We start from the raw sequence: 27,548 nt of genomic DNA on the forward strand, positions 1-27,548 counted from the left end.
AAGGAAACAGAACCAATTGGAACTCTTGCACTTACCTCCATTGGCTAGAAGGTTTTCATGAACTTTATCTCTGCTGTCTTCCAGTACATCGGCCATGTACTGGGCCACCTTCTTGACGACCCTGAAGGCCAGAAAAGAGAAAAGCTTAACACAAATTCTATTTACCTTCCTTTCTCTAGATTAGACTTATGCCCTGCAGAGCAAGCTATATTACTGTACACTACTGTACTGTAATGTAATGTACTGTAATGTACACTACTGTACTGTAGTAATTTACATCACAGTGGCTTCAATTGTGTCAGACTGACAAACAACTATTCCCTGCAATGTTCCCTAAAAGTTCACTCCTATGGGCGTCAGCCAGCAGTATGCTCATACTGCCAGCGCTGGGTGTCGCAAATGTGCTATAAAGCTAAAGAAGCCCTAGCTGATGGCAGCAGAAAGGTGAGTGCTGGGCAGCATGGGGAGGGTGGAGAGGGGGCAGGTGGGACCAGCATAGAAGGGGGTGGGATTGGCGGAGGCCTCCTCCACCAGATCCTACCCCCTGTGTCAGGCTCAGAAGCCCAACACAGGGTTTCTCAATTCTGCACCAGCAATTAATGCAGACTTGAGAAGCCCCATTGCAGGGATTGACAAATGTACCCTTCTCCCCGAAGAGATCTCTGGCAGCTTCCTAGACCTCGCAGTGGCGGCCATTTTAGTGCTGCTGTAACCCACAGCTCTGGGATGCACAGAATTGGGCTGCCCAAGGCACTCCATGAAATTTTTTGCGCTCTGAATTAGAATCTGAAGCAGGCACCACTGCTAGATTCCATCACATTTTATCCATTCACTGAATCTCAACACTGCTTCATATGTTAGGTTAAGATTAAAACATTTCTGACTTCTGGGAACACCGAGACCTTTCCGGTGATGCAGGTAGTCAAAGTACTCTCAGACATTCAAGTATTTGGATTGCATATTCCTAGGAGCCAAATTGCAACCTTTTAAGTTTCTTAACCTTTATGTTTCTAATCTCCCAAATCATGATGTGAAACCAATTTCCAGTTGTGGTCTGAAGGACAAAAGCAAACCAGTTTGCCAGTTCAGATGCAACAATAAACTGTGGCTTGCCTAAATCAGAAATTAACTAAATGACTGAGCAAAAGGGGAGGAGAGAGTACAAAAAGTTCCATTTCAATCTTCCAAACCATGGTTTAGAACAGTGGTTCCCAAACTTTTTAGTCTGAGACCCACCTTGTCCTCCATGCTAGGTCACAATACAATGCCCCCTGTAATGCTGCAATGTCTTCTTGGGCTTCTTCTCAGTTGTGTAGGTTGATAAACCACTCCATTGGCCTCTACCGGCCCTTTGGAATATCCTGTGGAAGTGACTTTTGATCAAACAGGAAGTTGTGTCCGCCAACCAGAAGTCACTTCTGTGGGGCATTCTGGGGCCTGTGGAGGCCAATAGAGTGGGTCATCAGCCCAGCACAACCCAGAAGAGCCCTCCAGGGGGTTCCAAAAAGGCATTGTGGCGCTACAAGCACTGCGTCACAACCCAGTATGGTTGCGTCACAACCACAAAGTGGGTCATGACCCACAGTTTGAGAAATGCTGGTTTAGAAGACTGGATATCTCACATGTGAACTGATCTGATGTGATCAACACTGGTAACTATGAAAACTAAACAATTAACAGATATGATCATAGTATACAAACTAACGCCATACTGAAGTCATGTTGGCTGAGACACTTGACGTTAATTGTAATAATGTATATACTTACCCTTCCACAAATGCATCCAATTTAGCCAGTTCATCAGACAAGCCAACTAAAACATCAAGCGTACCAACCTAGGGAGTACAAAATTTGAGAAGAAAATCTAAGAAGCATAATAAACGTAAATAGAAACTATTAGACTGTGATCCTATGCATGTCCCACAAAAATGCACAGTGTGCCCTGGAGACTTACTGTGTTATTGCCACAATCCAAGAAATTTTCAAAGGTTATACATCCATGCAACCTTCCAAATAACTTCACAAAAATGTTACTAGCCCATCTAATGATACATGTATACATTTAAAAGCTATCTTTTTTTAAAAGAGAAAAACACCCACAAACCATACAGATTTTTACTGCTAGTGCTCAGTCTCAAGAACATGTAAATTTATAGAGTGTCTCTTAGCATCCCTTAAGTGCCTTTTTATTCACAGAGTATTTGAGGAACCATAAGCAGCCTTGCACAAACCAGTGTTTCTCAATCAGTGGCACAGGTAAGTGGCATCTGGTGGTAATCATGGGACACCTGCCCCCTGGCAGCAAGACCAGGAACGTGACACAACAAACAATGGTAGGAGGCTCCAAAGCATGTTTTTTTTTTCTGAGAAAGCTCTCCTGTCCACCCTGAACCCCTTACTGGTGTTTGTCATGTCATGTCAGGCCTCCCGACCCAGAAGTAACTGTAATGATGTAATTGCCAGTTACTTATGATGGTACTTTGAATAGGTGGACCATGTGAAGTGGTTCAGCAGAGGACAAACATTGAGAAACACTGGCATAGACTACAAACTCCAAACCACCACAGAAAACCTTCTAAATGAATTTTTATTCATGATTGCTACCAAGAAGACGACCAGCAACAGCGCTCCTGACAGAACAAAGGAAGAAGCTTTTGGCATAAATGTACCTGTTGGACAAATGAGCAGATATCAAACAGTACTCAACTGAGCATGTCCAACAGATTTTTTTTTAGGTTAAACTCCTGGTGGAGAATAGGAAGCAACTCAGAGGGTCTGAATCACCACCACCTGGTTACATGGGGCAAATTTCTAGTCATCTGCAGAAAATTTCTAGTCATCTGCGGCAACCAAGTATTTCTACATGTCATACACATACTTGTTGAAGTGTATCAAGCAGCACAAACTTATAGTTGGTATCAAGTTATAGTACTGAAGATTATTGTATTTGCTATGGTAACATTTACTAGTTACTGAAAACACAACCAGCTACAATAAAAACATGATAAGAATGGGGGATATTAGAAGTAGAATAAATATAACTTCCCATAGAGCCTATCTATGTAGGGCAATTCAATGTATCAATATATGTCATACTTGCATGACCATCACCAATCCCCCCTCCTCCAAATTTAAGGAGCAAACAAAGTTTGAATAGCAAAACCAAATGTTTTCGAATGGATCAAACACTTCAACATACCTTTAAATCTGGAATATTAAACTTTGCATTAGTAGAAAGGTTGTTATTTTTTGTAGTTGCAGCACACAGTTTCTCCCATGTCTGTTGACATGTTTTCTCCCCAGGAGCAGAAATCAGCCAGAACTCTGTCATTTTTGTCACTTAACCTTGACAATTACGGCTTTGGAAGAGAGATGAAACACTGAGGGGCAAGAAGGGAGAGAAGAACGAAAAGAACACATTCAGTTAAAAAAGCAACCCTATCAGCACTGTTTCCTCTAAGACAGTTGTTCTCAAACTTCTTAGCATTGGGACCCACCCCCAAAAAGTTTCGTTTTCTCAGTCACTCAAACCTCTGTACCTAAAATTGTGACTGGGCAGCAGTGTTCCCCTCCCCCATAGCAGGTTGTTTAACCTTGATGTGCATAGCCTAATTTGTCTTGTCAGTTTCACGAACCACCCAAAATTGGATCGTGACCCACTGGTGGGCCACAGACCCACAGTTTGAGAACTAAAGGGTCCATAATAGTGTGTGAACCTCAGCTGTGCAGCATTGCAACTCATGATGCCACCTCCAGACATCTGGCAGACATCACATCATCACCAAACGTCCAGCTGAGCTCCGAAGAGTGGAATTATCACTGCTTAAATAAATAGTCCAGAACATAGGTCTCTTTCATACATACCAAGCCAGGATTTCTCCATCTATACTTGTGCCTCTGATTTTATTTTGTCCGATCAGAAACACAAACACCAGAAACATCAACACCAGAAACACAAACATCAGAAACACAAAAGCATGATAACTAAACATGGCAATTCACATAATGGCTGCACTTTCCTTCTTAAATAAAGTTCTTCTTTGCAGGAACTTTCTAACACATGAGGCAGTCCTTAGTAGCATTAAACATTTCTAAACTGCAAGATACAAGAGGTTCTTTTCTAGTCAAATAGAATCTACCATTGGAACACTAACTGTACAATTATTAGCAACAAAGCTACCTCAGCTATCCCAACTGTAAAACATCAGCACAGTGTTATGGGTAATGTCAATCCTCAGACTACAATACAATAAAGTCTGTTTGATTTTAAATAAATCACCCCAACCACTTTGACAAATTTGAAGAAAAAAGGGGGGATAAGACAGTTACTACAAATCATTCAATGTTATGAAACTCTCAAGCAAAACAGGTAACCACAGGATTACATGTGTAATAAGATCAATTTCTATAGAACAGGGAATCATTGGCAACCTTCAGTCTCGAAAGACTATGGTATCGCGCTCTGAATGGTGGTTCTGGAACAGCGTCTAGTGTGGCTGAAAAGGCCAATTCGGGAGTGACAATCGCTTCCACACTGGGAGCAAGTGTAGTCTGCCCCTGGTCTGTCTCCCTGGCAATGGGCCTTCCTCCTTTGCCTCAGTCTGTTGGCCAAGTGTCTCTTCAAACTGGGAGAGGCCATGCTACACAGTCTGCGTCCAAGTGGGACGCTCAGAAGCCAAGGTTTCCCATCTGTTGAGGTCCATTCCTAAGACCTTCAGATCCCTCTTGCAGATATCCTTGTAATGCAGCGGTGGTCTACCTGTAGGACGCTTTCCCTGCACTAGATCTCCATATAGGAGATCCTTTGGGATCCAACCATCGCCCATCCACACGACATGACCAAGCCAATGCAGGCGAATAAACTGATTGAAAATTGCTGTTTTAGGTTTTACTTCTGTTAAAACCTTGCCATGCTCAATTTTCTACCCTTTTCATCTCACAGCACACTTACAAGGTGCTAAAATTGTAAAGGCACACTGTGCTGCTAGTAGACAGCTGACATCCCCCCCCCGTAGCCCTACTAATAATGATGCTCCCCCCAAGTCCTGACACACACCTGAGAATCATGCAAGGCACACCAATGTGTCATGGCATACAGGTTGAAAACTGCTGATCTAAAACATAGAAATGAAGGAAAGAAAATCTATTTGGGCATCCAAAACGAGGGTCAGAAGGCACTGGGTAGAAACACACAAGCAGAAGTAAACAAAGTTCTATGGAAAGCCAACCCTGGGTGCAAAAGGAGAGGAACAATTATAGCTACCTGTAAGACAAATAGAAATAAAGAGCAAAAAAGGAGGTGGGAGAAAAGAGGCTTAAGTTTATGTATTTGATACTGTTACAATTACATGGCTTATATACTACCTTAAATTCTCTTAAATTGTAACACATTTCCAGCCACTCAGCCTTCCTCATCCTCAGGCTAGAAAGAATTGAATCTTCCAATTCCAGAGTTCATAAGTAGTTTGTTTATATGAGCTCATGCACTTAGATTCAAAGATCAATACCCTACACACTGTACTTACTGCTCTAGCAAACCACTAACTGAAATCAAGCAGCAGGGTTTGGAAGTTTGAATTCTACAAGGGGAGAAAAAAAATGATTTAGGAAAACCCTCTAGTTCAGTGGTTCCCAAACTTTTCAGCACCTGGACTCAGATGCTAAAAATGACACTGTCAGGACCCTCCTAATACCTAGGGCCGGAAGTGATGTCATTAAGCAGGAAGTGACACCATTAAGCTGGTGGTTATTAAGTTGATAATCCTTCAAAAAGAGACAAAATAGCAAGCAGAAGCATTCCCACGTGGTTTTCATTCTGAACTGGCCAAACAGAGAAGAGCCACGACAGGGTTATTTAAGCCTGTGCCTCTTTTTCCTCTGGGTATTGCAAGGAGTTATCCCAAGCACAGTTATCCCAAGCACAATATCCAAGGGTATTGCAAGGGTATTACCCCTGGGGGCTAGGGGATAAGAATAGGCCCTCAGTTTGGCTGTACTTGTTGTAAGAGGCGACTAAACAACCACCGGGTAGATGGGACTCGTCCGCATGGGAAGGCAGCTCATCTGAGAGAAGGAAAACTCTGATCCCAAACCTCCACTGCCTTGTGGCTACATCCAGTTATGGAAAAGGCTTCAGGAGTCAACCTCGATGCAAAATCCAGAGCCGGAGTCCCTGAGGCAGTTCATGGCTGAACACAGTCACGTTCTGGCAACTCCTGCAACGCCGCTAGAACCAACCATATTGGCTTCTGCCTTTCCATTGGACCATTTCAGCAACGTGGAGAGATGGGATTTGCTGCATGGGTAACAGTCTATCCTCCATATCTACTTTACCCAGGCTTCGCGCACTGGAGAGGACACACTGTTCTAGAACCACCATTCAGAGTGCGATACCAAAGCCCTCCGAGACTGAAGCAAGCCAACATGATTGCAAGGAGCAAGAGAGATCATGTAGTTGGCTCAAACAAAGGGGGCGGGTCTAGGCATGTGTGCGAAAGCACTTCTGCAGTGCTCCTCAAGCCGCAGGATGTCTAAAAAATGTGATTGTGACCCACTTTCAGTTTGCAACTGGAAGTGGATCCAGAACCAAAAGTGGGTCTTAATAACTTTTATTAGACATTCTGTGGCTTAGAGAGCCCTGCAGAGGCATATGCAGGGCTCCCCGCAGTCCCTGGAGGCTGGCATTGTTATCGGTGAATAGAAAAAATCCCCTCCCCCTTTGTCCCCAGCTGCAGCAGGATCCTGGGGATTGCATCACTGCTTTTGCCCCTCTCCCACAACGACTTGCAGTGGTTCCCAAACTCCCTAACCATTGCATGAAAAACAGATTTGTATAAGAATCAATAGCTGGATTCGAGCTTCCAGCTAGCATGATTTTAACAAGATCATCCAGTTGATACCAGATTTCTCACCACATCCTTTAGACTCATGACTCTCAAGCCTTCTGCCTTTAGGGGGTTGTTTCTACATCAACCAAAAGCCTCTGAATATTGCAGATTACAGGCATGCGCCGCTTAGCCACCATTCGCTTAACGATGGACCGCATATATGATGGTGGTCAAAGCACAATAAAGATGCTCCTAATGAGGCAATCGCATCTCCCATAGGCTGCAGCAGAGTGTCTGTTTACACCAGGTGTGTCCAAACTTTTTGGCAGGAGGGCCACATAATTTCTCTGACACTGTGTTGGGGGCCAGGAAAAAAATTAAATTACATTTCAAATTTGAATAAATTTACATAAGTTTATGTAAATGAATATATTAGACATGGAACTTATATGAATGAATAAAGGTCTTGCAATAGCTCAAGGTCTATAAAAGGCCTTGCACAAAGCAAGATCGGCCTTTCCTTTGCTGCCGCATCAGATGGGAAACAGGGAGGGAGCCCTCATCCCACAGCTCACGCAAGAGGTCCAGCAGTCACTCTTATGTTGAGAGCAGTTGTGTCAGACTAGTGTGGGCTCCAGCAAATCTCAGGAGGGCCAGAGGCTCATTGGAAACTGGGTGCTCCCTGTGGGCCGGATTGGGGGTCCCTGAGGGCCGCAAGTGAACCCCAGGCCGGGGTTTGGGCACCCCTGGTTTACACAGAGAGGCTCTTAATGCAAAGAGGAGGCAATCTATCTCCAGTAGCCTGAGCAGCCAGTTAGTGCCTGGCAGGGAGTGTCTGTTTACACAACAAAGGCAATAGATTGGACTGAATGTTCACTTAATGACCTAATCCCATAACAATGGGGATCAGAGAACATATCCCCATGGTTAAGCCGCACACACCTGTACTTGGGGGCACATTCTAGAATGCTTACTTCACCAACTCAGATCATGTCACTTGGTTTCCTTATTGGCCTGAATGAACTAACACAGTAGTTCCCAAATTTTTTCAACCCATGCTCCCATAACCTCCTGGCCATTGGTTGCTGCTCCCCATCACATTACTTTGGGGAGGGGGAGCCTGGACAGTAGTACTATTTTTCTCCTTGAAAATAATTGGGATGAAGGGAACTAGGCTTGTTTGCTTGCTGCCTTAGAATGTGACCTCAGGCAGCAAGAGTTAGGCACTGACTGCCATACAGGCCATGAAATTTCCTTCCCAGAGGTGTCTGGCTGAAAAGAATGGATGCATAAGAAATACATTATTATAACTCAGACATCTACTCTTGTACATATTGAAATTTTTTAAATATGACAAAAATTAGCCAGATATACTTAAAATACTGCCAGTACATTTTTATTGGTTCAGACATAACCTAATCAGTTTTGTTTCTTGTTTAATACCTATGAATTTCCACTACTTTTCCTTCTATAGACTGTAGAATTAACCCATTTTTGCCTGGCCCACAGGTGTACACATTTGGTCCCTGTTGTGTATATGCACTGCGAGTATAAATCCCTATTCACCTATGAAGCTCAATGAGGACCTTGGGAAAGTCACCATCCTCCAGCCTAACTCACCCTCAGAATGTTGCAAAGATAAAAAGGAATGGGTGTATAAGATACGGAGGGTATTCTATATGTAATAAATTAAACAAAAGCTTAACAAGACAGCGAATAATGACACCAATCCACTATGCATATGACTAATGGGTCGGAAAGCATGGAAATTCAACATCCCCGTGATCATTTTCCTGTAACAAAAATGGACACATGATGCTGGTAAGTATTTTTAGGTTACTACGTGCCCTATGACTGGATCAGCTGCGAAACCTGAAGTTTCACACATTGTTTTTAATTTAAAGCTAATTAGGTTTTACCGAGTATGCAACTAACATTACAAAACACTTATACAACTGCTCGCATCAATAAGAGTAAAATCTTACTATGACAATACTAAAGCATCGTTGGACAGTACTTGAGTTTTGTTGAACTGAGAATTTTCAAGCAAGTCAAACTTTTTTGTGTGGTAGTTCTTGCTGTACTTCCAGTACTGTAGGTTCTCACATAAAGTCATTTTGTTATTAGTCATTTCATTTTAAAGTAGTTGAGAAAAAAATTGATTTCTGTCTGTGTGCAGTTTGCACATTCTCCCCATGTCTGTGTGGGTTTTCCCCAGCCCAGAAAACTCACATTTATTTCAATATTTAATATTAGAAGTGTTTTGAGCCAGTATTTTAAAGTTTGGTGGTGTATTTGTAAGCAGAAATATGCTGTAGGAACTTAACTCTTGTTTACGTATATCAATTAGCCTATGGTAAAATTGGTTTCATTATAAGTTATTTCACTTAAAGTTGCATGGACTCCTTTAGTCCATGACAAAGAGAGCATAATCTAGAAAGTTTCTAAATGATTGGCGCCTTAAAATGATCTTGATCTTGGAACCAACCTGTGAGAAGGTGATCCTAGATTTAATCCTATGTGGCTGCCAGAACCTAGTGAGAGATGTCACTGTTGAACTGATAGGGAACATTAACCATAGTGCTCTCTAGTTAATCACATACATAACTGGAAAATTTCCAAGAAAACGTAACACAGATGCATTTTATTTCAAAACAGGAACTTCTCTAAAAATAAGAGAACTAGTAAAAAGGAAGTGTAATGAGAAAAGAGGGTCTAATCTCCTCAGCTCAACTAGAATATACACCACTAAGTACAAAAGGCCACAAGACAGAGGAAGAGGCCAGCATGCTTCATGAGAAGACTCAAAGAAGCTAAAAGAACAAAAAGGCTTCCTTCAGAAAATCAAAGTCTTGCCAACATGGGGAAAACAGGAAGGAATGCAAACTCTGACACAAGAAATGTAAACTGACAATTTTACAGGAATGTGAAAAGTTACATGAGAAATGTGTAACTAAACATAGCAGGGCAAGCAATAAAAATGTATTTTAATACCAACAGGTGACCTGCCAGGGAGGCAGTTAGACCATTGGAGAATGATAGACTAAAACGTCAAGAAAGACAGGAAGATTGCAGAGCAGCTGAATGAATTCTTTGCATTTGTCTTCACCATGACTGTTCCAGAAGAACTGGTGGAAAGCATGATTAATGACAAATTAAGCAAGTAGAAGAACAAGTCATGCTGAAGGAGAATCAGCATGGTTTCTGCAAAGAAAAGACCTGTCTCACTATCCTTCTAGAGCTGTGTTTCTCAAACAATGGTACTCGTACTCCCTGTGGTACTTGATGTGGTGGTTGGTGGTACTTACAGGACTTTCAGACCCCCACTACCTGGCAGCAAGACCATCAATGCAATACAGCAAGCAGCAGTAGGGGGCTCAGTTTGGTGAGCAGAGCTCCAGCATGTGCTTTTTGCATGCTTGAAAATGCCCTCCCACAAGCCCTGAGCCTCTTACTGACATTTGTTGTATTGCCTCTGGCCTCCCAACCTGGAAGTAACTGGTAATGACATCATCCCTATTTACTTCTGATGGTACTTCCAACAGATGGTTCATGCAAAGTGGTACAGCAGGGACCAATATTGAGAAACTCTGTTCTAGAGTTCTGTAAGAATGTCAACAGGTATAAGAACATAGGTGATTCAAATGACATTCTGTACTTGGACTTTCAAAAAACATTTTTACAAAACTCTTCCCCAAAAGTTCGAGTCAAGTTAGTAGTCATGGAATAAGAGAACAGGCCCTTTTATGTATTGTTAACTGGTTAAACAACAGGAAGTAGAGTGTAGGCAATTCCCGCAACAGAGGGAAGTACAAAGTGGGTCCTCCAGGGATATGTTTTGCAACCAGCATTTTCTAACTTTTTCATAGGGTAAACAGTGAAGTGGCCAAGTTTGTTGATGACACCAAACCATTTAGGATTGTAAAAACCAAAGCAGATTGTGAAGTGCTCCAAAAGGTCTTCTTCAAACTGGGTAAATGAGCCTGGACAAATGCGTTTCAATGTCAGTGTGCACAGTAATGCATATGGGGCAAAGAAAAAATCTCAGCTTCATGTACACAACACTGGAGTTTGAGTTGTTGGTGAAAAATCATGAAAGAAATCTTGGGGTCATAGTGGATAGCTAAGTGAAAACGCTAACACTAAACACTAACCCATCGGGCAGCAACTATGAAGAACTGCCAGTACTATAATGCCATATACAAATCTGTGGTCTGTAAACATTAGGAAACTGTGTATAGTTTTGGTTAACATATCCAGAAGGATATTGTAGGATCTGCAAGAAATACAAAGAAGTGCAACCAAAATGATTAGCGGCTGGAGTACACACTTTGAGGAAAGGCGCTATAAAGGTTACAGCTTTTCTCCCACACTGCTTTGGGGGGAAAAAAGGCAGTGTGGGGAGAACATCACTGAGATTTGTGAAATTATGTGTGGTGTGCAGAGGGTGGACAGAAAAGTTTTTCGTTTTCTCTCACAATCCAAGAACTGTGGGTGTCACTGAACGAAACTGATTGAGAGATTCAGAACACTGAAAAGGACATTCATACAGCATATAAGTAGTTTGTGGAATTCATTGCCATAAGATGCAATAAACAGCCACTATCTTGGATGGTTTTCAACGAGAATTGGACATACTCATGGAGGCCACATGTACCAATGCCTACTAGTCACAATTATGTACTACCTTAGGATTCAGAGGCAGCACGTCTGAATACCTGCTGCAATCATAAGGGAATAGTACACCTTTCTCTCCTGCTAGTGGGTAACTGTGGGGGGAAAATAATACAGGACTAAAGAGGCCTTTGGACTGATCTAGCAGGGCTTTTCTTATACCCCCATAGGAGGCATATATCAATGAATGACAAGTTCCAGAGGGGGGGTTGTGGTGCTAACGCAAACACCACAAAGGTGTCTATTAGCATTCTAACAATTTCTTGCCATATCCTGTGGCAAGGAGTTCCACAGACACTCAATTTCAGTGGCTGCCCCTAGTGCTAGTGTTGTGTGGGAGGGAAAAGAGCACTCCCCACCCACTCTATCCCCATATCCTGTGGCAAGGAGTTCCACAGACATTCCGTTTTAGTGGCTGCCCCCTGGTTCAGAGGTTGTGTGGGAGAGAAGAGCGCACCCCTGCCCACCCCCTGCATGCCTGTGCGTGCACCCAGGGGAGTGAGGGGCGCCTCCCCCGAAGCTCCCTGCTGACCCCTAAGGAGAACCAGAGGTCAGGGCTGAGGGACCGGGCCTAGTGCCCTGGGCTGCCCAGGGCGCCTCCGGCGCCTCCCGCGCACTCACCGGCGTCCGCCGAGCAGGCCGAGAGGACGGGGAGCGCAGCAGGGGAAGCGGCCGGCGCCGGAGAGGGTCCTCGCGTCACTGCTCCTCCATCGCCCTCGCAGTGACAGCAACGCCTGCCAGCGGGTCACGTGACGAGCGAGGGGCTCAGTCAGCTGACCGCTCGCTTTCCTTTCCCCTTCCTACGCCGAGACTGTTACAAAATACCCGGATGCAGGAGAGGCGGGGCCGAAGTGGAAGCAGGAATTGGGCGGGGCCCCAGAAAGAGGCGGGGAAAGCGATCGCGAAGGCGATTGGTGGAGACGGGGTTGGCTGCAATGCGCCAAGATGACCGCTTGGGGCGCAAGAGAGCAGCTGCTCTTATCCCCCTGCCACAGTCCAGGGCTTCGTATCTGCGGCTGTGTCTAAAGCAGGTGGCCAGTGTGCTCAGGGGCAGGTGCAGCCTGTGGGCGTGGCCGGGGATTCCACCAGGGAATTCCACCAGGGGAATCCCAAGGCAGAGGCCAGGCCTCCCCTTGAGTGATGTCATTGACCTAGAAGTGACGTCATTGCCAGAAATGACATCAGCAAGCAGGAAAATTTTTAACACTCCTAGGCTACAATCCCACCCACACTTACCCAGGAGTAAGCTGCACTGACTATATAAAAACATATACATAGTAGCCTCTTAAAGTACAGATGTGTCACATTTTCCTAAATGCAGTCACACACCAGGGTAGCATCAAGCCTAAAATATTAATTCATGTGATGTGGTGGTTAAATTGGTGGCCCATGCAGACGATGTATCCATTCTAGTAAAAAATAAGGAAGAAATGGAAAGATTAATTATGTTATTTAATAACTACTAGAAATGTTCTGGATCAAAATTAAATATTCAAAAGAGTTTTTTAATTTCTTTAAAAGCATCTAAAAAAGAAATGACAGTTATTCCAATGCAAGATGTAATCAACTCAGATTTAAAAACAATAACAAATATGGAAATACAGGAATATGTAAAATTGCTAGGAGTCTATTTTTCAGTAGGAAAAAAATGGATGGGAAGTCAATTGGAAAAAATGGTTAGAAAAAATTACAGAAAAAAAAATATGGAAAAATTGGACTGTTAGTGTACCAAAGAGCTATTTATGTAAGAACTTATCTTTTACCCATAGTAAAGAATATAGCAGCAGTGTACCCTCCTCCTCAGTGGTTGATTAAGGAAGCAGATAATTTTATTTTTAAATTTTTATGGGGCACGATCCATTTTCCACTTGCAAGAGCAACAGCATTTAGATCTGTTGTTGATGGAGGATTAGATCTGCCGGCTATAGGGCCAATTTTTTAAGCAACTTTTTTATCCTTTAACTTTGGAAAATGGGCTCAGTTAGAATTCAAAGATGTCAGAAGAACAGATGTTACATTTTGGTTAATAGCATTCGCATCGGGTTGGAAGGGAAAACACTGGAGTAACAAGTGGTGGGAATCTGATAGTTTATCCTATAATGTCACTCAGGCAATGAAACTTACTGGACCTGATTATTTATGTGAAATTTATGGAAGTGTAAAAAAGTGGAATATAAATGCTGACATGTTGAAAGAATATGGAGTTTCTGTAAAAATAACAAAAAAGAAAATATATCAATATATATTAGAAAAATGTTATTTTGAACCAGAATTAGAAAAAAAGAAAGAACTATTTTATGTAACTATTTAAGACAGGGTTGCCCAAACCCCGGCCCTGGGCCACATGTGGCCCTCGAGGCCTCTCAATGTGGCCTTCAGGGAGCCGCCAGTCTCCAATGAGCTTCTGGCCCTCAAGAGAATTGTCGCAGCCCACACTGGCCCAACACAACTGCTCTCAGCGTGATGGCAACTGTTTGACCTCTTTGCGTGAGCTGTGGGATGAGGGCTTCCTCCACTGCTTGCTGTTTCATGTCTGTGATGCAGTAATGGCAGCAAAGGAAAGGCAGCCTTGCTTTGTGCAAGGCCTTTTATAGGCCTTGAGCTATTGCAAGACCTTCATTCATTCATATAAGTTCATCTTTAATATATTCATTTATGTAAACTTATGTAAATTTATTCAAATTTTAAATGCAAATTAATTCTTTCTTTCCCCGGCCCCCAACACAGTGTCAGAGAGATGATGTGGCCCTCCTGCCAAAAACTTTGGACACCCCTGATTTAGAGCACTGAGCATGTAAATACTTTTTCTGGAAGTGCCTTACAACCTAATCCTATCCATATTTTCTTAGAAGTAAGTCCCACTGTGTTCAGCAGGGTTTAACCTAATAGAGGTGTTTGAAAACAGTTATTTGACTCAGAACTAAGCCCATTGTGTTCAGTAAGACTTAGGCTGTAATCCTATCTTACTCATTGGAAACAAACACCTCTACCTATGTAAGTGGGAGTAAATTTATTTCTGTTCCATTACAGTCCTTCTCTCTGACCTTTCAGCTTTTCATTTATGGCAGGAAGAACAAGATTATAAAACACAGCAAGCCATCATAATTCTTTTGCTGGAGCTTGGGAAAAGGCACGGTGCTACAGCATTTGGTTACTCATGTATTATTAACTGTCTGCATACTGTTTTACAAAACCAAGTAAAGCATATAGCACAGAATGACTGCTGCAAACATGCAATGCAGCACACTTACAGCCCAATCCTATGCATGGCTACTCAGAAGTAACTCCCATTAGAGTCAATGGGGCTTACTCCCAGGAAAGTGTGGATAGGATTTGGCTGTTCTTCTTTGGCTGCAATCCTATACACATTTTCCTGGGAGTAAGCCCCATTATTTCTGAGGAGACATGCATAAGATTGTGTTGTTAGACATCTGCCCAGTAGTCTGACAGCAGGATAATTATATTGCAAGTCAATCAATCTTCATTGTTGATAAGAACACTAAAACGTTTGACAGGAACTTGAGCGATGCATACTGGACCAGTGCAATAATTGTGGGATGTGCCACAATCTCTCGTCTTTACTGATCCAGGGCTGATCCAACCATGAGACTGACAAACTTTTGGTTCAAGCAACAGATAGGTATTAGGTGCCTACTTCTACTGTTCTTCCTTCTTCTGCTGCTTCCTCTCTTATTCCCTTCCCCCTTCCTTTCTGAATCCTGGGAGCAGAAAAAACTGGAGCAAGAACTGGCACAACAATGGGTAGGGGGCAATACTGGGCTGCCTCAGGCACCAGCAGGTTTTGAGCTGGCTGTGGTCTCTACAAAGTATATATGACTCACTGCTGCCAGTTCCTGATCTTAAGAAAAAGAACCATGGGTGCACCTAACCATGTTCTTCATGTAGTAACATGCAAATCCCAAAAGATCAGTGTTTGACTTTTGATGGGTACTGCATTCTCTCAGTAGTACTTGGTGACTAATTACTCATGTGCCCAAGTCACTAAGCTCAAGTCAAGAGTCACCAACCCTGTGGGTTGATTCATGAGTCATAACACGTGCTTGTCATGACTTGACTTGAAAAAATGTCAAGTCCTTCAAGTCACAAGTCTGAGTCATTTCAATCATGAGTCACGAGTCCTTGAGCAAAAATGCACAGAAAAAAGCAAGGTGGTAGTGGGGTGTGTAAGCAAGCAAGAACACACACACACACACTAAAGAGAGAGGGCCTCTAGTCATTTTGAGTTCAGACTCTTTTTTTGAATCACTGGCCCTGAGTTGCAAGTCAGGGTCAGTGACGTCTACAACTCAAGTCAACTTGAGTCATCAAAATGAGCCACTTAGCGCAACTTGAGTCAAGTCAACTGAGTGGAATGCCCATCTCTGCTAATTATTTTGTGGAGTACTTATTTATCAGAGTGTGGTGTGTCATGGTTTGTCTGTTTGTACAGCAAGTTATACACTGTGATTTAGATTGACCTACAATTTTGTTTAGCAACTCCAGCGGTGGCACCAGGGGTTTGCCAAGTCAGACACTGGTTGAGGGCCCAGGACAATAAAAAAATCCACAGCCCCCCTTGAAGCCTTACCTAGAGCCTGATCTGAATGAAAATCTGGGCAGCAGCAGTAGTCTGGAGTGAGTGGTTTGCTTTGCAGCGGGGGGGGGGGGGAGAGTCCTGTGGAGGGGACCCTCTGACACAACACAAATGTGTTGGGCCTTGGAGAGAGTGAGAGAGAGAGAAGAAACCCTCTCTTATAAGGGGTTGGGAGACAGTGCCTATGTGCTGAGCTGGAAGGTACTGGTTTCTCAACTAAATGCTGGGTGCTTGGAGTAATGCTTTCATATGTATACGTTTGAATGGGGATCAGGATCTCAGTTATCTCTTATCAGCAAAATTCAATCAGGGGTTGATGGCTGGCTTCCTAGAAAGGGGGAACTTAGCAAAGACTGTGGTAAACATACAGGATGTAGGTACAATACAATGAATCAGAAACAGAATTTCAACACCAAAATCATGGAAGGCAGTTCAAGTTTGCATACAGTAATGTAGGAGATGCTTAAACAGTGATTGGACTAAGACACAAGACTTCCTCCCATAATGTGCGACTATGAAGGAGGGGTGGTGGTGGTGGTTGTGTAACCATGAACTTGTGGCTTGACCAAAGTCCTGGAAATATGGCCTGTATGCTGGGAGAACAGTTTGGCTTGCATGATATTATAGTCCATAATAGCATAACTAGATATAGAGAGAGAAAATCACAGCTAAAAGGCAAGAAGGGGGATTTTCACGTAACAAACTAGCTGCCACAGTCTGTTTTTACACAACAATGCAAAACACATGTCCTATAATTGAGTGACTGTGCAGCAGTAGTGGGGTAGGCACACTGCACTGTTGGCTAAAAAAGATAGTATATGGCAGTGGCCAGCTAGGCCACCATAAAGCTCTCCAAATGCTACTGCCCTGCCACCTAGCCATTGTGCACCATTAGGGGGCCCAGTGTAGGGCTCCCCACAACCAGACATTGACCCTGTGCAATGACCAATATTTTTCCACATACAGTATATTTTAAAGACATCAAAAGATTGAATAACAGGAACTGTTTCTTGTTGCCAGGAGCCTTTCAAATACAGATTATCCAAAATCTGTTCTTGGAGGCATCATGTATAAAATCCCTCTTCCTCTGCAGACAGGCCAGTAGATTAAAATATTAACTTGTGCTTTCATTTCAAATTGAAAAATCATTTTCTCCATTCTCAAGAGAGCTAGTGGCTCTCTGTATCATCTGATCCTTTATTTCAATTTATATTATCAATTGTATCACTTTTACCTCCAGTTTGTGTAACATGCGGCATAATCTTATGAGTCAGCAACTCAGATTTAAGTCCCACTGTTACTGTGGCCAAATACTGTGTGATTGAAAAAGAGAGGGTGAAGTGCAAACAAGGCTGACCCAAGACCTCCTGATGTGGCATGCCAAATGCGGCCCCCTTTTACCAGATGGTGTGCCAACCTCCGCTTCTCCCACTCTCCAGGGTTCTTACTCAGTACTCTCCTCCCTCCCTCCCACATTTCCTCTTCCTCTCTGTCCCCCTCCTCCTTTTCCAATCCAGGAAGAAGAAAGAGGAGCAGTGAAGGCAAGTAGGTGGGTAGAGGTGGGTGCCCCCTCACCAATCTATTGTGTGAAGTGACTGCTTTAGTTGGTCTAATGAATGGGCTGGCTATGAGTGCAACCTATTTTCTTGGACCCAGTAGCTGACTGCAGAGTCTTTCTTACTGTACTTTGGGAGCAGAAATTACCTGTCAAGGGAGGAGCTGAGCAGAGTTAATGTGTGTGAGGAGAGGGAAGGTATGAGACAGTATGCCCATGTGCACTGAGAGTGGTAGTATAAATCCTGAATGGTGAGCGTCTTCCATTCTGTAATATTAAGACGTGATCTTCTTTCAGTACAGTTGGACCCCATTTTGAATTTAATTTTTAATTTATTATTAGATGCATTTACAGCCTGTCATTATTTTTTGAAACAAAGCAGTTTATAAACCACCTGTTTAAGCCTCCGCAGAAATAAGTTCAGCAGAAATTGCTCCTAGGTAAGTGTGCATAGGTTATCAGCTAGTTAAATCCATGACAGTACTGGCCTCAGTCAATACTGGGTTACTTTCATTTGTTTCTGGTTTTCCTGACATTGTACAGTTCCAGCTATATCTGAATACCATCAAAATGGATCTTGTTGTCCCTAAATGAAGAGGAAGCATATTTGCTTCAGACAGGAAATATATGGAGAGAAGCAGAGGCATGTTCTCATTTCTGCCAAACTCAACCCTGGAACATATGAAATAAACACAGATGAAGTGTCCCTGTGGAGGTGCAGGGTGCATTTCCTTTACTGATGTAACCAAATACCCACACAAAAGGGGGTTAGGGAAAAGTACTTTCAGATCAGAGAATGGGATTTTCCAATCAATCTGATCCCAGCGTCTTCCATTGTTCTAGAACTTATTCACCTCATCAGTTTAAGGATAGAACCAGGAGTTCAAAGTGGGACTGAGATTGTATAAACACTCCTGTTGCTGTTTTCCATCTCTGCCCAAGGCAATAACAGGAACTATGTATGAAGTTTAAATTGCAGCAGTCAGAGGCAAATATCTTAGATCTGTTTCACCAGCCCTCTCTAAATTTAGGTACTGGAACAATCTGAACTTTGTGCCCTCTAATCCTAGTTTTGATAGGCAACTAATCATTCAACATTATTTAAATTCTTGAAAATGTTGCGATGAATGAATGTGCAGCTTCTGGAATTCCACTTTCAATCCTGGTGAACTCCATTCTTAAAGAACACGAATGTAGACACAGCAGCTGTGGATCTTGTTCCTTTTTCAACTGGGGCCAAACAGGGTTTCATATGACATAAGCAGACTAAGGTTTCAAAGCCCCAAATGCCTTGAAGGACATTCTATTCTACCTAGCTAATTCCTAAAATATGATCTGCAAAGAATGGCTGGTCAGATGGTGTCTCCCAAGCATGCAGCGTATGTTGAGCTGAACCATTGTTAATGCAGAAATTCTCAGGCAGTAAAATTAAGTAACACTCTTTGGAATACATAAGAACACAAGAAAAGCCTTGCTGGAGCAGGTCAAAATCCCATCCAGTCCAGTGTTCTTTCTCACAGTGGCCCACCATCTGCCTCTGAGAAACCTGCAAGCAGAAGAAAGAGGCATACTTCTCTCCCATTGTTGTTGCTCTGCAACTGGTAATTCAGGCACATACTATTTAGAGGTTGTACATCACTAGTACCTATTGATAGATCTGTCATCCATGAATTTGTCCAATTTCTCTTGAAAAACATCTAGTGGCCACCATCACATCTTGTGGCTATGGATTCCATAAACTAATTATGTGCAGTATGAAGAAGTACCTCCTTTTGTCTGTTCAAGTGTTTCTCAAAATGTGGATCGGGATCCACTAGGTGGGCCACAAGTCAATTTCAGGTGTGTCCCCATTCATCTCAATGTACATTTTATTTTTAATATACAGGCATGCCCCTTATCTGTGGAGGTTCTATTCTGAAACCCCCCATGGACAGCAGAAACCACAGATATGGGTGAACACCTATCCCCACGGTCTGGGGGGCCACCCCGGTCTAGAGGCGATAGGAGCTCTACTCCCCTCACCTCCAGAGGGGAGTCTGACATCAGCAGAGACCGTCCGTCCCTGACCTCTGCCAGGCTCAGTCTGAGCTTTAAAACTGAAAACACATGACTTCCAGTTTCACAGAGTAACCAGAAGTCACGTTTTTGATGCCTTATAAGGCATTTTAATTGTCACTTCCAGTTTTTCCATAAAACCAGAAGTCACATGTTTTCAGCTCTAAAGCTTAGTCTGAGCCTGACAGAAACCAGGGACAGACATCCTTGGCCTCTGTTGAGCTCAGACTCTCTTCTGGAGGCGAGGGGAGCAGAGCTCCCCTCACTTTTGGAGGAGGCCTGTGCGGGGTGGTGGACCCACTCCACGGATATCTGAATCAGCAGATAAGGGATCTGTGGATATGGCCCCACCTGTATTAGACTTGATGCCACCATGGTATGTAACTGCATTTGGGGAAATGTTACAGATCTATACTTTTAACAGGCTACTTCTATGTAAAGAAGCTGACGGAACATACCAAGATCCAGGTCTACAGAGCTTGCGTCCTGAGTACACTGCTGTACTGCAGCGAGTCATGGACTCTCCGCTCACAACAGGAGAGGAAACCGAATGTTTTCCACATGCGCTGCCTCTGACACATTCTCGGCATCACCTGGCAGGACAAAGTTCCTAACAACACAGTCCTGGAACGTGCTGGAATCCCTAGCATGTATGCACTGCTGAAACAGAGACGCCTGCGTTGGCTCGGTCATGTTGTGAGAATGGATGATGGCCGGATCCCAAAGGATCTCCTCTATGGAGAACTCGTGCAAGGAAAGCGCCCTACAGGTAGACCACAGCTGCGATACAAGGACATCTGCAAGAGGGATCTGAAGGCCTTAGGAATGGACCTCAACAAGTGGGAAACCCTGGCCTCTGAGCGGCCTGCTTGGAGGCAGGCTGTGCAGCATGGCCTTTCCCAGTTTGAAGAGACACTTGGCCAACAGTCTGAGGCAAAGAGGCGAAGAAGGAAGGCCCATAGCCAGGGAGACAGACCAGGGACAGACTGCACTTGCTCCTGGTGTGGAAGGGATTGTCACTCCCGGATTGGCCTTTTCAGCCACACTAGACGCTGTGCCAGAACCACCTTTCAGAGCGCGATACCATAGTCTTTCGAGACTGAAGGTTGCCAATATATATACTATGTATATATCCTTTTAACAATGATAGTCAATGGAACTTACTCCTGGGTAACTGTGGATAGGATTGCAGCCTTTGGGATGTTGGGGAATTTTTTAAATCAGATCAGCAACTGCTTCGGAAGGTTAGGAATGTCGTAGTTTCTTCTTTATTTTAAATAGTTTTTTAAACTTATACATTGTAAACTTTTAAGGGCACAATCCTAACCCCTTATGTCAGTGTTTTCTAGCACTGACATAAGGGCAATGCAGCTCCAAGGTAAGAGAACAAACATTCCCTTACTTTGAGGAGGCCTCTGTGAGTGACACCCAACTGCAGGACGCAGCACGTGTCCCATTGGCACTGCTATGCCATTGCTGGAAAGCACTGACATAAGGGGTTAGGATTGCACCCTAATTTGCTTATTTTACTGACAGGCAGCCCAATCCTGAGCTGCCCACAGTGCCCAGGCTCGGTGGCTCTGAGGAGCGCTGCCGCCAAATCCTGTGCCTCCCACGCTACCGCAGGAGGCACCTTGGGAGAAGGGGACATTCAGCTCTTTCCCCTGAGTAAGGTAAGCAGCCCTGCAATGGGGCTACTCTCAATGGGGCTAAGGTAAAGGTGCTAGTGTAGGGCATGCCGCCCTGCACGAGCGCCCTGAATCCTGCGGAGCACACCTCCGCGGATCCGCCTCTTTTCCTCCCCCGACACGGCTCCTGCCCATCCCCGCTGGCCTTCCTCCTCCCTGGAATGCCGCCCCCACGCCCCCGTCCACATCCCCGTCTCCCATTCCGCAGCCTGGCAGTCCGGGAGACCGCTGAGCTGCGGAACCTGGGCCACTGCCCAGCGTTAGCCCAGCACTGACTGGCGCTGGGCTAGTACCAGCAGGAGTCCGGCGGTGAGCCCCACAAACGTGCCTTATGGCATGTTTGCAACTGTGGTCCGTGGCATGGAGCCATGCCGCGGACCACAGGACTGGGCTCTTAATTAATTTAACATTGTTGTATGGGAGGTGTTAAATATTTTCCTGCTTGATAATTTCACTTCTGGCCACGACATCACTTCCAGGTTAATGACATCATTTCGGGGGATCCCAACAGATTTTCTAAAAAGTGGGACTTGGAGTTTGAGATCCACTGGTTTGTTCTAAATTCCCCACCAATCAGTTTCAATGAATGATGGAAAGGGAGAAAGCTTCTCTCCATCGACTCTCTCTACAGCATACGTAATTTTATGTCTCAATCATGTCCTCCCTTAATCACCTTTTTTCCAAGCTAAAAATCTCCAAACGTTATAATCTAATCACAAAAAGAGGGTGTTGCAATCTTCTGATGGTTTTGATTTTTCTGTTTTGCGACTTTTCCAGCTCCTTCCATTATCCTTCTTGAGGTATGAGGACCAGAACTGGACACAGTATGCGACTTCACCATGGATTTATATAGTTGCAATATAATATAAGCAATCTTATTCTTGATACCTTTGTTAATGACGTCTAGCATGGAATTTACTTTCTTCAGTACTGATGCACGCTGGGTTGATGCTTTCATTGAGCCAGGATCTCTTTTCTGCTTTGTCACTCACAGCTCAGACCCCATCAAAGCATAAATCGGAATTTTTGCTTGGAAGCAAGCTCCCTTGATTTTAGTGGGCTTTACTTTCATTAAATATGTTTTAGGCACAGGTGCAAGCATATCAACTTTAGTGCAAGGCTTTAACATCTAGTGAAAAGAATAGATAAATCTGTAACCAATAAAGTGGCAATATATCCTTCAAATAGAACTGCAACCCTGAAAAACATTGTGAAAGATCTGGTACACTGTTTTAAGATGACTGGATGAATCTTTAGTCCTTTTTTCCCTTATCTCCTGACCCGTAACCTCATGCAGATGTTGTTCTAAATAGAGAGAAGAATGCTTGGGGGCAGTGAGAGTGTGCCAGTCAGCCCTGTTTCTGTGCCAACATGCTCCTTTCCCATGCCCCTTGCTCAAGTACAGCATTCATCTGAGTGCCCAGAATTCCTTATCATTTGATATCTCTTCGGCATTTGTTGCTACAGACTGTGTACATGTGGTGTGCAGGGGGCATGACTAAGGAACACACTGTCACTGCTCCCCATCACCATGTGTTCTAATGACATCCACTTTGAACTTGCATGTTAAATATATCAGAGCATATTAATCTGTCTTAAACTGTCTCAAATAACGGAAATATTTTACTTACCTCTCTGGCAGCTCTGTGGTTCCCTATGAACCTACACCTACTCAAATCTATACCAACTCTTTTGCTGATGCAAATCTATAGGCCAAAGGGGTGTGTCAGACCTGGGATGGGGACAGGAATTAGTGGATGGTGCTGCCACTGTGCTCTGCCCATCCCACCACCTGATCCACCCACAACTCAGCCCCATCCACTTCCACATTGACAGTTGGAAGCATGATGACTTCCAGTCTTTGCACCAGTGTCAGTTCGCCACAGAGTGATGGAAAGGCCGCTGCAATGGCAGACTGCACAGTATGCTGGCGCAGCTTTGGGATCTGCCAATCAGGGCTGACCTCAGGACCAACTGAGCCTAATGCAGGGCATTTGCGCAGCCCCCCACTCATTAGGCAGCCGTGGCAATCAGACACTTGTGGTGCTATTTGCAAAGTATGGCACCCAGAAATAGTTGGCGGTGACATAACATCATCGCCAACTACTTCTGGGAGGCTAATTTCAGGACAAACAGTTCCAGGGGAGGGCGAGCAAAACCACACTTTGCTCGCCACGCTGCCAACCCAGGTTGCCAGATGCTAGCTGGAACAGTGGGAGATCTGCCCCAGTGTGGCCTCCCCAGAAAGTGGGGCCCAATGTCACAATATAGGCCACATTGCCAGGACTGGGCTGTTTATTAATGAAAGACTCCTCTTGAAAGGCTAGACTAGCACCATGCTAGGCCACACATGTAGGGGTAGCATGACATTCCCATTTGAAGCCCAAAAAGTCATTACAAATGAGCACCCCCCCCAAAAAAAAAACAGGAGTGGGGAAAACATAGGAATGAGGCTGTTTGGTTGCAATGTAGTCTGGATTGTCTGCGTGCAATTGGTATCAATTTAAGAGACAACGGGCGCAATCCTAACCAATTTTCCAGCACTGACATAGCTGGAATGTGGCACGCACTGCGTCCTGCAGTAGAGAGACAATCAAGGGGGCTTCCTCAAAGTAAGGGCATATTTGTTCCTTTACCTTAGGCCTGCATTGTGGCTAGATCAGTGCTGGAAAATTGGTTAGGATTGCGCCCAACGGCATCCTGAGTATACAAGCATCCTGAGGGGAGAAAAGCCACATGAATGCTGTAGTCAAAAAAAGCAACTAGCACAGAATGTGTGAGACCAGTTTAACTTGCAGCAACATGAAAAGTTACAATAATTTAATGCAACCAGCGGTGTCCATGTTGTTACCTAATAAATTGCACCAAATTAAATTATTTTGTTTAAAATATGTTTGATTAGCTGCCAGCTGGAACCTGAACACACATTGAATTCTTGCCTTCCTCAGATCAAATTATGTAATCGCCTTATACTTGTACAACCTCACAGTAAGCTACTTGTAAGTAATTGAAAACAATAAGTAACTCTTAAGAGTTTCTATTCTGAGTCGATGAGGAAAACAATGTGGAATTCCTGATCACAGTTGGCCTTAGTCTTGTGCTAGCATGGACAAATTGTGCAGAAGAATTGTGCAAAGGTAGTCAACAGGAAACCCAGAATCATGCTGATGCCTTTTGTACGATGAAGCAGCATAGGAAGCCACAGCCACCAGCTCCCTGCTTGGTACTCCCACAGTTCTTGTGTCCACCCTCTCCTCTGGCCTGCTGTGGGGCAAAACTAGAGTTGGGCCTGCAACAGCAGTTGCGTGAGGGGATTGGTGCAGTAGTGGATCAGGAAATCAGGATTGAAAATCAGGATTGAAAGTTTCATTCAGGATTGAAACTGCATCCTCATTTACTGCTCTAGAGCTTTTAAAGAAACTGGCATGACCTCTGGATTATCAACCAGCAAAATATCATTTATTTGTTTAGATAGTGCCATCTATGTAAAAAATTTTATAGCTGATATATGACACACAACTATGATATCTGAGCGCTTGCGCTGCCTGTTTATATTGGAAAGAAACAGGGATGATTCAAATTAAAGCTGACTACATTCTTCTGGTAAACTATGTTGATTTATATATGCTAGGGTATCCAACTTGCTTAACATTACAACCACATATGATAAACTTCAGGTGTTTGAGAGCAGCAAGAGAGATGTTTAAAAACTACAATATTTAAGAAGCATTTAAATTCTTAAATATATTCTATGAAATTAAACTTATGTTTTAATCCAGTGAACTCTCTGTTTATACCTGGTAAATAACTATAAAGCTTGAATATTTCTTATTTACCTTTTGTATTAACTGTGATGCAAAAAGGAGTTCAGCCAACATATTTCCAAGAATCGCACATTATATGTCAAAGAGCTGCATGTGGATCGTGAGCCGTGGTTTGGCCACTCCTGATAAATAGCAACTTTTACAATGGATAAACTATGTTTTGTTGTCATAATCCTATGAAGAAGGTTCCTATTACAATTAAGGAACATCATTAATACTTCTACCTCTTAGGAAGATTGTCCCTGCACCCTTCCTTCTTCAGCTGGGGCTTCCACAAGATGAGGTGCTAGTACACAGGTGGAAACGGTGGTTGCCAGTTTGTTTATTTTGGAGATTTTTGTCCTGCTTTTCAGTCTCTAAAGATGTTCAAAAAGTGGTTTACATCAATGAACGTATATACAAATACAAAGATAAAAATTTTTAAAGCATCATAAAAATTGTCTCCATAAAAACATTACAGCAGAAACCAGTTGGGAGAGGCAGATATGCCTTGCTTGTTTCTTTTTTTTCTCCTCCTCACAGGGCAGTTGGTGTTTCAGTCCAAGGCAGCTGTGAGGTCTGTAAGCAGATTAAACTTCAAAACCAGAACAGCAATTTGTGGGCTAAGGGCTGAAGGAGGATGTAGCCAGACAGGGCACAACAAGCTGAAGAGGATTGTGGGTAGGGGGTATGTGGGCAGGAGAACAGTCCAACAAGTGCACATGAGATGCTGTGGCATAGTGGTACATCTTTAAATGCAGAAGTGTGTAATGATACTTCTTATTGCCATGGCCCACTAAGACTGTACAACAACAACAAAAATTCTACCTTACATTTCACCATTGGCATTTTCTTCTCACCATTTCTCCTATTCTGAAACTTGTTAAACTTCCTTTGAAGATCTAGAGCATTTCACCCCAAACTGGTTGTAGGAGTTGAAAACAAATGTATGAACATTGAAAAATGGAATTTTAAAAATCCTATATAAATAGTATATTAGAATACTAGCCTGTGTATGATTGCTCAAAAGTAAGTTCCACTGTATTCAGCAGAACATACTCCCAGGTAAATGAGCATAACACTGTAGCCTTAATGTTACATGATCTACACACTATCTCTTAGGTAATTCTAGGGCCTAAACAACATAGGCAAATTTCTCAGTTGGCCTCCTGCCAAACTAGATCATCTCAGCTAAGGTCCTCTGAAAAAAAGTTAGCCCTCTTTAGCAGCTCTGCTAATGACATCACCACTCTTGCTGTGGCAGAAGTCCCAGGATGCACCACCTCACTGCAACCCTGGTTAGAACTCTTTGGCCCTCGGTTGCCATTGTTATTCAGGCTGACAAAGCCAGTAGGCCCAGGATGAGGAAGGAGATGTCAGCTGGTTCATCATGGTCACCTTAGTGCAGCAATTTTCAACCTTTTACATCTCAGGGCACAGTTTACAAGGTGCTAAAATTGTCAATGGACAACATCAACCTTTTGGCAGTTGACAAGATACACCATGCTGCTGGTTAGGGGCTAACATCCCCCAATGGCCCTAATAATAAATGACTCTCCCCCAAATTCCCACGGCACACCTGCAGACCATTTGTGGCACACCAGTGTGCCATGACACAGTGGTTGAAAATCACTGCCTTAGTGTCTGCAGAGCAGGATTCTTCTGATCGTCTGCCTAGAAAACATTGCTAGCCCATCTGAAGTTCACTCCTTTGTGCTGTTGTCCCACTGGTGCAGTGAACAGAGAACTGACACCTGCCCAAAGCCCATTCAGACTCCTGATTTAAGCCCTTTGGTGCCTGACAGAAATTATGTCTATCCTAGGGGAATGAATAGCAGCAAGTAATGACAGAGGGAGACCTAAGAATAGTATGAGCCTCTGCAGAAGGAGAGGGAATAGAGTTAACTGTGGTTAGGTCAAATGGTTTACAGTTTATGTCTCCTCAACTTGATTGGGGGTCTTGCTGTGGATAGAATCTGTTAATATTTTTAGTGGTTTTCCTGCAGGTGAAAGTTTTTGACTTCTACATGTTGAAGCCAAGTAAGCTTTTCCTAAAATATTTGTTTCTAATGTGGTTTATAATCAAATTGTATAAATCAGTGATTCTCAGACTGTGGGCCGGGACCCACTAGGTGGGTCGCAAGCCAATTTCAGGTGGGTCCTCATTCATTTCAATATTTTATTTTTAATATATTAGATTCGATGCTACCCTGGTATGTGACTGCATTTGGAGAAATGTTACACATCTGTACTTTTATCAGGCTACTATGTATATGCTTGTAACAATTATAATAAATGGGACTTACTCCTGGGGTAAGTATGCGTAGGATTGCAGCCTAGGTTTGTTAAACA

General features: G+C 43.5%; 1 protein-coding gene across 1 annotated transcript in view; it reads right to left on the reverse strand.

Annotated features, from left to right (window-relative positions):
- ATP6V1C1 (ATPase H+ transporting V1 subunit C1) overlaps nucleotides 1–12,292 on the reverse strand; it is a 35,045-nt gene extending 22,753 nt beyond the window's left edge. Inside the window, exons 1-4 of the mRNA XM_066623870.1 lie at nucleotides 12,123–12,292; nucleotides 3,200–3,380; nucleotides 1,768–1,835; nucleotides 36–121 (exon numbers count right to left, since the gene is read on the reverse strand). Coding sequence (XP_066479967.1) covers nucleotides 36–121; nucleotides 1,768–1,835; nucleotides 3,200–3,331 — 286 coding nt within the window. The 5' untranslated portion in view covers nucleotides 3,332–3,380; nucleotides 12,123–12,292. The remainder of the gene's footprint in view (nucleotides 1–35; nucleotides 122–1,767; nucleotides 1,836–3,199; nucleotides 3,381–12,122) is intronic.
- Nucleotides 12,293–27,548: the final 15,256 nt, after the last annotated feature.

Source organism: Tiliqua scincoides, chromosome 4, assembly GCF_035046505.1.
Source record: "Tiliqua scincoides isolate rTilSci1 chromosome 4, rTilSci1.hap2, whole genome shotgun sequence".
NCBI classification, from domain to species: Eukaryota; Metazoa; Chordata; class Lepidosauria; order Squamata; family Scincidae; genus Tiliqua; species Tiliqua scincoides.